Genomic DNA, 11973 nt, shown 5'->3' with positions numbered 1-11973 from the left:
CAAACAAACAAACAAACAAACAAACGAAGAATTAAATTGTGGCGAAATGCTACAACTTCTTCAAATACCTATAGAATGATAGGTTTCTTTTTTGTGAGTGTAAAACACTTAAACACATGAGTTATTTTAAGTTGCTTTAAAAAATGACACTATTATCACTGGTACATAACGTGCGAAATAGTGGATACTCATGTATGTAAAGTGTCATTCGTTCAGTTAAATTGCTGTACGATATAAACATTATATACTTTTAAGCGAATCGTGATATTTAAAAACAATTACAGCCACGCCAAAGATCTCAAAGATAAACATGCACGTGAAACGAATATGGTCGACTCTAATTTCAACTTAATGTGAATTTTGAAAAGAAACTTCCATACTTTCTTGCTTTAATTACTCGTTCAAAATAAATAAAAAAGTGACATAATTATCGTATTCTGCATTAGAATTAGTAACACAATAAGGAAACAGTAGACACGTGTAGACTGATTACATAAGACCCCTGTTGCGTTTAATACTAAATAATCATGTTAACAGTTTGAGAATATCTTAATTCAACAACGGTACTGATCATTATACACACAATGCATGGTCTCCTTTTGGAACTTCAGACATCCGTCGCGTTTAACAATAAGTCTTATTTCGATAAACAGTGTTCCAAGTTGTGTTCAGTACATCTACAGATAAACTTGTTTTCGTGATAATGGGACGTTAAATAAACGTATTTAATGGATAAATTACACATCTTAAGTAGGTTAACCCTAGAACTGCCGTTAGAGCACATGGTCTCCAACGGATTTATAAACTATTTATGCACCAAATTGCTTGTGAAATCGTAATCTTGTTGGTTGTACAGGATTCCTAATAACATATGAGTCAATACTGCAAATTAATTTCACTAATTACTATTGAAGCTTCCCATGCATTTCATTTTCTTCCTTTATTTCGTCAGTTTTGTTTTTCTTTTTTTTTAGTGCAACGAATGTTGTAATAGCTAAAATACATGAGTCCGTTCGATGCTATGTAACACGTGGAGTATTCTTACTGGCCACATATTTGACATCGCAACATGAAACGTGTATATTTCAAACAAATAACCCATCGTTGTAGCCGCATAAAGTTCAAGGAAGTCTCGGTGGGTCAGGGGTAAGTTTACGGACTCACAATGCTAAGATCCGTGGTTAGATTCCCGTACATAGCGCGGATAACCCGTTGTATAGCTTTATGCTAAAACATGAAGTTTAAGGAAAATTAATTACAAGATCTATTTTGCTATTTTTTTTCTTATTCGATGACCTGAAATCCACGCGCAAGCATAAAAAAAAGAACTGTCCGATACACACACTTGAATTCGAAAGACAACTTTAATACTAGAGAAATTAACACAATGAAATAATATATTTAAAAGGAACCTCGTATTCTTACATGGTATACTATACCTAGTTTAGTAAATCTAAAAGTAAGTAAGATTTATAAATATCAGAAACTATTCGAATATGAAAAAACTTAAAAGTTTTATTAAGCGAACATATTCCTTTAACAGCTACTCAAGGACGTGGCTGATTGTGGTTTTTAGTCAAACTTCGAGACAGACGTGTGCATGACCAGGGAGAGTTTTAATTAATATGAACAGCTACACTTTTACATGTTCTATAATAAGAACATAATAAGCTTACGTCACGATACACGTGTAGGTCATGGCGCTATTCGTCTTTGTTTATATTCAATAAGATTTTAAACACGGAAGTAGTCTTTAAACGAAAACTACAATCAAATTTCAAGTAGTTCGGCTCCAAGCGAACGGTTACACTGTATATGTTAGAGCAAGATTATTTTTTTAAAGATATATATACTGCTGTATACGAAAATAAAGACAAGAACGGGCAGCGCGAAACCTTCATTAAAGTACCTGATGTTAGAAATCCTCCGCTCACTGGGTTTATGCTTGCTATTTCGAGAGCAGCAAATTCGAAAGCGAATTCTTAGAAGGAAGAAACTCATTTCAACTTTCAAAGTCATAACTTTATGCCCCCCAGTGGCACAGCGGTATGCCTGCGGAATTACAACGCTAGAATCCGGGTTTCGATACCCGTGGTGGGCAGAGCACAGATAGCCCATTGTGCAGCTTTGTGATGAATTACAAACAAACAAACCCCCAGTGGCACAGCGGTATGTCTGCGGACTTACAACGCTAGAATCCGGGTTTCGATACCCGTGGTGGGCAGAGCACAGATAGCCCATTGTGTAGCTTGGTGCTTAATTACAAACAAACATAACTTTACAGAGTTATTCAATAAAATACGGTTTTAATATCCAAACAAAAGCGATGTTATATGAATACTAAAGCTCATACATAAATAATATCCTTAAACAAGGCATGTACACAAGTGTTGTGAATACGTTGACGGATATCTAACACAGATGTCTCAAAATTTAGTGTATTTTTGATATTGTTCTTTTCTGAAATATTACATCGAATGTACGTATATCTATATTTGAATGCTGATATTATACCTATAGAAGGGTAATGTTTTATTCGAATATTTGAAATGCCTTCGAACCTTGAAAACTAAAATGTAAGATAACTTACATGCTCGATTAAAGCCTACTAAATGCACAAGAAGCGCTAATGATAACAGAACTTGTATATTCTCAAACACAGAGAATTAGTTTACTAATAAACAAGACTGACAGCTCTTGCCCAGGTAATCACGTGACTCAGCTCAATCAATAATGTTTGATCGATATTCGATTCATTCTTATTGAAACAACAACGTGGAGATTTTTCTGACTATAAACGTTCCATAATACATTTATTATTAAGAAGTTTTCAAAATGATAATAATGCCAATACAGACTGATTTTTTTTTTCTCACGTTTCACGGTTAGTTACCAAATGTTTCAATTTTTTTTGTCAATCACTTTAGTTTTAGATGTGTGTATGTGTGTGTGTGTGTTGCGTTTAAGAATACAGCTCAATGAGTTATCTTGGTTTCCGTAATTAGTGTTTGTTTTTCACAAAGTTTGTATTTTAAATAATTCTTTGTCTCATTGAACATCACTCGTTCTGCTTATATAAACTGAAGAACGAAACAAGTTTACAAAGACGAAACTTTCTAGAATGGACGCAAGTCTGAAGACGAAAGACTTTCGAAACATCCTCCTCACTCTACACTTGTGTCTCTACAACAGGCAGTTGCCGTCCATTCTACAAAGTTTCATCATGAATACTCTGCCTAAACAATCTATCAAAGAAGTTTACAAATAATTACCGTTTCGTTCATTTCTATATTACTACCCCAATTTCTTCACGTTTCAGAGTAATACTCATATTTCTGTAAATCCCTAAAATATTTTACATCGTTCCTTACTTTAGTTCGTACACCTCCCCTGCTTACATAGTGGTATCTTCGACATAGTTTGCACATCGCTCCACCCTGGCCTCACTAGCAGCCCCTAAAGCACGTGAGTATGCTTAAACAAGCATGGAACAACCAAGTAACCCTCCCCCTTTCCATTCTGACCTTGCTTATCTAGTCAGCTGGTCAGTCATTTCACCGAGACACAAGCACAAAAAGGCCTGAAGAGCAGAAGAGGCGGTAACAATCTCACTCAGACCGAAGCACTCCCTTCTCCTACTCAAGTGCATGTTTTTCCCTCTTTCCCATACCTCCCACTGGCAGCTCGAAAAGGTTTACTTTTACAAGAACTGAACTTCATTTAGAAGCTGAAGATCCCGTGTCACAATACGGCTTGTGTAAAACTAAAAGCAAATAAACCACACAGTGCCAAAAAAACAAACCAGATGTACTCGGTTTACTAGAAGTAGAATAACACATACAACGTCAAGACATCTCCTAAAGAACACGTTATTATTTTAATAACAAAACGTTTACAAAAAAAAACACGTCGTGTTAACGCTAATGATTTTAACATGTTCTAATTTCTTCGAGTTGTTTTCTCTAACTACAGAGATTATAAATGTTCAACTTGCTAAGTTTATATTAAAAATGCCACAGTGAACACGATTCTAAACGCGCGGTGGCGTCACGAGTGAGGTTTAGTCCTTATACAAACATGGCAAAAACAACAAGGGGAAGGTATATTAATGCTTGTAAATCCATGACGTATCACAGTCTCATATAAACGTAATATTCTTCTATACCGATGGTATTTTTGGATATTCTCAATACAAAAACACTGTGATTTTTCTCTCTACAATTGTTCACCTCAATACCAGGCACTTCTGTCGGATTATTTGCTTTTGATTCAGGTGCTTGTAAAATACGTGGACAGGAAATACAGAATTAAAACTTCAAATTGCCGACTCGTTTTTGTAACATTCTCTAACGGTAGAGTCCAGATATTATATCATATTAAAGAACTTTCCATTACTGTTTGTTACAACACTCATTTAAATAAATTACCATAAGAATGGATAAAATTAATCATTTTCTACATAAAATGTATAGATATGCTGTGATTGGTGGGATTACATGCAATATTGACGGTATTTTTTCTTACCTTTTTATATGACTCATACGTTATTAGGATCGTGTAACCAACAAGCAACTTGGCACATAAACTGTTTAGAAAAGCATGTTTAAAAATTCGTTGGGGTTATATGGACCCCACACATAATTCTTGAGTTAAGATATTGAAACTACGCAGGCAATTAATTATTGTCGATCACTATGGAGCACACGTAATGCATTTTTTAACCCGAATAGAAAACAGAAGGAGAGATAGTAATGATGCATCAAACACTTTATCGTTGAGTAAGCCAAAACTGCAATTACTTATTTTTTATTCGGGCTTTATTCTAAATCATTATTTTCAGATATGCGATTAATACGATAAGAAGTTTGAACTGAATTTATTCAAAGTGATAAATATTTTGTAAACATGAGAATACTGCTCCGCAACATTCGAGAAAACGGTGATTTACTGATTAGAGAAAGCCATTTTTTTCTCTCTTGCTTCTTAAATATAATTATATCTTGTATGTAAGTTTCAACATTGTCTCCGTGAATTTGTTTAGTGACTATACCACTGACTGAAATATAACGAACATACAAGACTTATAGCTATTAAAACACTTCAATGTCCTAATACGTTCTTACGTCATGGTGGTCATGCCTACACTAACCACAATAATTCTCATGGTCAACTGAGTTAATTTGTTTAGTGACTATACCACTGACTGAAATATAACGAATATACAAGTCTTGTAGCTATTAAAACACTTCAATGACCTAATACGTTATTACGTCATGGTGGTCGTGCCTACACTAACCACAATAATTCTCATGGTCAACTGTCTTAATTTGTTTAGTGACTATACCACTGACTGAAATATAACGAACATACAAGTATTGTAGCTATTAAAACACTTCAATGTCCTAATACGTTCTTACGTCATGGTGGTCATGCCTACACTAACCACAATAATTCTCATGGTCAGCTGACTTAATTTGTTTAGTGACTATACCACTGACTGAAATATAACGCACATACAAGTCTTGTAGCTATTAAAACACTTCAATGACCTAATACGTTCTTACGTCATGGTGGTCATGCCTACACTAAACACAATAATTCTCATGGTCAACTGACTTAATTCGTTTAGTGACTATACCACTGACTGAAATATAACGAGCATACAAGTATTGTAGCTATCAAAACACTTCAATGACCTAATACGTTATTAAGTCATGGTGGTCGTGCCTACACTAACCACAATAATTCTCATGGTCAACTGACTTATAGTAACACATCTTTATGATCACATAATATATAGACCAAATAAAGTTTGTATTCAACCCTATAGCGCCTAGGACCCTTCAATGTCAGTATGGATGTTGATCGTCAAACCCTATAATAATGATACCATGCCCAGAAGGAAATTCGGAAAACACCCAGTTATCCTCGCTGCCTATTCCCTTCAGAGCAGTTCGGGTCAATAAACAATCGTATTATAGCGTGGGTACACCATAATGAATGTTAGTGTGGGCAGAACCCACTCTCATTCAAAAACTTAGTCAATGTTTTTCTCGTATCCACTCAGTCGTAAAAACAAAGGGAACGAAATGTTCAACAGAATCCTAGCAAAAAAAAAGCAATATTTTCCAAACAATTCAAATTCTTAAAAATAATTTCACTCATTAATATTATTTTCTCCAGTCATTTTTTTCCTGAAAGCAATGTAACATATATAATTTATTTCAGCTTTAGAACGAAAAAAGCGGGTATCTAATAACAACTATCTTAACTGTAAATGTCAAGGAAAATGCTTTATATAAAAAAAAACATCCCTGGTATTATATTTCGGCAAATAACACGAACACGTTAGTCAAATATAAAAATAAGAACACTAGACTTGGTAAATTTGATCTCTGCTGAATTGGTAATACGCACAAACGCAGTGTTTTCAACATATATAGACAAACTTAAATATGTAATACAAGTAAGCCAACGTGTGCGTGTATAAAATATAACAATTCAACACCACAGTCGGCAACAACGTAGAAATAAATACAACCCAATGAAACACAAAATGGGATATAGAAGCCGAAGATTCCAAAAACGTAGGAACAAGTGTTATTTGGAAATTAATGCATACACATATATACATTTGTAGCTATGTTAATCATGTACAGCAGTGCTGCCACCAAACGGATTTTATACTACCGTTTTCAACTATGTATTTGCTAAGTGTCGTTGTTATTAGACTGTTATGTGTCATATAGTATGTGACATTTCTGTAACCTTAACGTAGAGACACAGACATAATACATAAAACAGTTGCTTAACATAAACTTCAAAATTTATAATATTTATAACAGTATGACAAACATATTTACTCAGCCATTCAAAATAACCAACCCAGTGGAAAATAATCTTACCAGTTACAAAAGAGCGGTGGCACGAAGTAACGTGCCACTACACGTTTAAATACATATTCCCATCATCCCTATATTACCACAAAGTTCATTTCATTAATGTTCTCCTACATATTTTTCAGATATACCATCCGGTAAATATTTCTTCCTTACAGCGTATTATTTTCAAGCACCTTAGTCAAAAAATAAAATGAAGTATAGCAGAGTTAACACTATTAATAGACATTTAAAGTGTCACCAATAAACGAAAAAAGAAGTGATCAGGTGTTCTTTAGATACTACAGATAATATAATAAAATGCTGAGACATCGTTTCCTTCATCCGCCATAACGACGACTCAGTGGGCGGGTTAACATAGGCTCCTTTCTAATTGCAAACATTTTTAAAGATGTTGAAACACAGAGATGAAAAATACATGTTTCCGATAAACGGAGATATTTTTGCGTATAATTCATAAGTATATAAACATATTTCATAAACACTACCATCTTAGAAAAAGATAGATATTGATGGTTGACCCAAAGTAACGCCTAATCTCTTTAATTACCAACTGCTTATCACCCGTGTTGAAACAAGACACTTATTGTGGTAACATAATCTACATCGGTGTAATGCTCACGTGATCATTTGTGACAAATTATTCCTTCACGCTGGTTTCTGATCTCTACGCTTAATACTTCCATTTCATAAAGATCTAAGTTACAAGTAATAATGTACAAGTAACTGAGGAAGGTTTTTAATTGGTTTTAATTAATGACAAATTTCGTCTCTTTATTGTCAGACTTTCATATTAGTCACCAATCTTTATAAATAATCAACTATTCGGTACGAGAAGGCGATTTTCTCGTTCATTAAACTACACACCAAAAGTGTATTGTCAATGTTTATTAAGCCAATAGTGATAGGACATATATTAAGCTGGTATTACGTGGCAAAGTCCACCATATAATTAACAGTTTTGAACTATATAAACTCCACTAGGCCTAGCAAAGTTCGAGGAGAAGAATAACAAACTATGGAGCTTAAAATAGTTTTAGGAATGAGAAATGAAACCTTGAAAGCCTCAGGTATGTACACAAACAAGTACATATAAGACATTGTTAATTCAAGTGTAAAAAGTTGTATACCCTATCAGAGAAATAATTATCTTTTAAAGTAGTAGATTAACACTTCAAATAATTTGAAAAATATCTTTAATATTTAATACAAGATCAGCTTTAATTAAAGGATAAAACTATAGCTGGTTTTCTTGAAGATTAAACACCTCTCCAACATTACAAGATTAACATTTCTTTAGATTTTTTGGGTTTAGAACATTCTTTGTACATAGTTTATTTCCAAATCTCTCACGTGGTACTTTTCGTCAAATTTCTCAAAGTTAAAATATATTTTTTCTGCAGTCAGCAACTTCTTAACGTTCGAATGAAAACCTCCCCAGTACCCAGAGATGATCAAAATTAAATGTACTATATTATCGATGATTTAAAGTCAAGTACTTTTTTGATTACATGATATTCCGACGATAGGCATGTTTTTTTTATGTGATTCGATTCGATAATATAGTTCTCTATTGATACTATCATTTTTTTCTTGACACTTTCTCAAAAATGTAGCGTGAAAATAAAATGGCTCATGAGTTTTCTTAAACAAACAAAATATGTTTATTTCAAACAACGTACAGTCAAGTTCTGTAACGTAATTTAATCCAACATGATGCTTCAGTAATGTTTCACTTACTTGTTTACGAGTATTCAAAGAAAAATCTCTCACTGTAGCCTGATCCTATCCTAGGCCTAATACAATTACGAAACCGACTTTTGCCGTAACTCGCAGATAATATATGTGAAGCACTAAAATCCAATGACCAATTTTGCAAGAACTTACTTTAACGTTGTAACAACTTACCAAAACCTCGTAACGATTTTTTTATCTTTTTTTATCCAACTTTCTGAATCTCGGCTCTCAACAAAAGTTACTTGCTCTCTTTTTTTTCCTACAAGATTTAAATTTTCGAATAATTGTGAATTAATAATTCGGGAAAATGTTAATGGTCTTTCCAATCAAAAATTTACAATGACCCTTATCGGCCAAAATTTGTAACTAATATTTACCAAGAATGGTAAAATCGTAAAGTAATACAATATCGAATACAGTAGCGCAGTCGCAAATACACTAAATAATACAATATCGAATACAGTAGCGTAGTCGTAAATACACTAAATAATACAATATCGAATACAGTAGCGCAGTCGCAAATACACTAAGTAATACAATATCGAATACAGTAGCGCAGTTGCAAATACACTAAATAATACAATATCGAATACAGTAGCGCAATCGCAAATACACTAAATAATACAATATCGAATGCAGTAGCGCAGTCGCAAATACATTAAATAATGCAATATCGAATACAGTAGCGCAGTCGCAAATACACTAAATAATACAATATCGAATACAGTAGCGCAATCGCAAATACACTAAATAATACAATATCGAATAGAGTAGCGCAGTCGCAAATACATTAAATAACACAATATTGAATACAGTAGCGCAGTCGCAAATACACTAAATAACACAATATCGAATACAGTAGCGCAGTCGCAAATACACTAAATCATACAATATCGAATACAGTAGCGCAATCGCAAATACACTAAATAATACAATATCGAATACAGTAGCGCAGTTGCAAATACACTACTGCCATAACTGTTTTGTAACAACGCAACAGCTTTCAGAAGATAATAAGCTCTTCTACTTTTCAATATTAATAATGAGGTCAAGTGCAATCTTGGCACTTTAATGACTCTGAAATGAAGTACCTTCTTGTTACTCAATTACTTTCCTAATATTCCAAGGTCTTATTAATAAGGGCTGATAAGTAAAAAAAAAGGTGCATTTATAACCACTCGTGTATCTGTTTTGTATTCACAATATATTCAACTTTTGTCTACAATTCGACGGCATGTAGTTTATTATAATATCTTATAATCATAAAAGCCATTAAAAGGTATACCTCATTTAAGAAATAATAAATGTATTTCATTATTAATATGATATAATACACAATCAATAGCTGTATGTATATACATATATATAGTCAATAATATGTAATTAGAAAAAAAATTAGTCATTAATAATTTAGACTTACTACAAAGCCCAAAATTAAATCATTGTTTAATCAACAGCCATTGAAGGTTAACGTCTTTATTTTCTTATCATGTATAACATACTTATATTTTTGTTCACGTTCTTTTCTATCCTAAAATATATGGAATAGCTAATCAAAACTTTTATGTTTTAGCTTTATAACTGGTTTCTCACACTGAAACTGGTTTAGACTTAGGTTAATTGGGCCACATTTAGCCCTCTACTATCTATAAAATATATTGTAGTTTTTGAATCGAGTTTCATAAATGCAAATAATCCTTCGACGGCAAAAGCAATAACGGGCGATTTTCTGTGATAGACTCGGACAATCTAGTTGTTCTTTTTAAAATTTTAAATTAAAAACAAAATAAGTCATAATAATTTATTAAGATATTAAAATGTATATAACTTTCGTTTCGAATTACAGGAATTATATTATATCTTTTATTACAGTTGCAAAAGTATTTATACATTTGATTGATACGTCTTTCTCTCACACTCAGAAAACGGGGCTCATTTGGCCTTCATGCCTCTCCCGTAGAAGGACGAGGCAAGACAAACTTACCGAGAATGACAGTGGAGAGTGCAGCTACGATTACGCCTCTTACGAGGGTCTCCGACCGTGTTCTTCGTTGCTTTCTGTGGAAAAGAGCCATAGTTCCTTCAAGTATACATTTCATATATAGTCTCAACATTCTTACAGGAATCATGTACATATAAAACTTCACCAGTTTATTATCATCGTGCGCTTACGCCCATGCCATACAAAACACTGCGAACTCGACGACACCAACATCTGTCCATAATCTTCCATTCCACATTCAACTCTGAAAGCTAACAAACACTTTTCGAACTAAGCCTACCCTTTACAACTGACGGCCGCGCCGGTCTTACCAGCGCGTGCCAAATATGGCGGTGCTCTGTTGAATATTCAATAAGGTTTCCAGATAACCAATCAGAACAACGATAACAGGGAACTAAAATAATATAGACAGAAAAGAACCAATTACGATATTTGTTAGATTAGCATCTGATAATTTTTTACTTCACCAACTGGATTAAGTGTAATGAGATTGTTCGAAATTAATGTAATAGAATTAAGAGTTCAACTGTACTAAAAAGGAGATCTTAATCTTGTGGCAAATGCAAAAATAAAATAACGGGCATAACTTTGGGGAGTTTTGAATGAAAAAGTTTAAAAAGTCTATAACGACAATGTTTTTATTGTTAAATCAAAATTGATTCCATGTATACAATTTTGTTCTATTGCAAATTATCCTATGGGTTTCGATAAATTGTGTGAATATTAACTTTTGTTTCATTTTAGTATTTCGAGTGTTGGTACCCACTACAGAAATCCTTCTTTTGAAACAACTCACGGTGATGAGAAGTTAATAAAGTTATTTAAGTCCACGACAAGCGACATTCGCCACCTAGAGCATGTTATGCAGTTTATATATATTTGTTGTTGTTGTTTTAGTGTACAATAGGCTGTATGCAATCTGTCTGCCGCAGATAATCGAACCTCGAATTTTAGCATCGTAAGTCCGTAAACTTATCGCTGACCCGCAGGGGTACGGTTTGGTATGGAAAGCTGAATTATGATTTACAACATTTAGACTTTTAGTTTATTTGTTTGTTAATAAACATAAAGCTACACAATAGATTATCTATGCTCTGCCGATCGCAAGTACCGCAACTCAATTTTTAGCGTTATAAGTCATCAGAAGTATCGTTGAGCCACCTGGGGGCGACTTTTAGATTCAGATCAAAATAAGTTTTGAACATATTTATAACATTTAATACAAATAAAGCAGAAAACTATATTAGAAAATTACAATATCAATTTATAATAATTTGTTAAATTTAGATTTCTAAGGGAATAAGAGTTTAAGAGACAGGGTAAATCAATTTTATT

At 33.3% G+C, this 11973-nt stretch overlaps 1 protein-coding gene across 4 annotated transcripts in view; it reads right to left on the bottom strand.

The window, feature by feature from the left end:
* The window catches only part of LOC106461410 (neogenin-like), a 162221-nt gene extending 150662 nt beyond the window's left edge, over positions 1-11559 (bottom strand). Inside the window, exon 1 of one of the 4 annotated variants that reach the window (XM_022388368.1) lies at positions 10621-11559. In XM_022388368.1, coding sequence (XP_022244076.1) covers positions 10621-10771 — 151 coding nt within the window. In that variant the 5' untranslated portion in view covers positions 10772-11559. The remainder of the gene's footprint in view (positions 1-10620) is intronic. The other 3 variants (XM_022388366.1, XM_022388365.1, XM_022388367.1) reach the window with 3 other exon arrangements.
* Positions 11560-11973: the final 414 nt, after the last annotated feature.

Source organism: Limulus polyphemus, unplaced genomic scaffold, assembly GCF_000517525.1.
Source record: "Limulus polyphemus unplaced genomic scaffold, Limulus_polyphemus-2.1.2 Scaffold953, whole genome shotgun sequence".
Classification (NCBI taxonomy): domain Eukaryota; kingdom Metazoa; phylum Arthropoda; class Merostomata; order Xiphosura; family Limulidae; genus Limulus; species Limulus polyphemus.
This window is presented reverse-complemented; position numbering and strand designations above follow the sequence as displayed.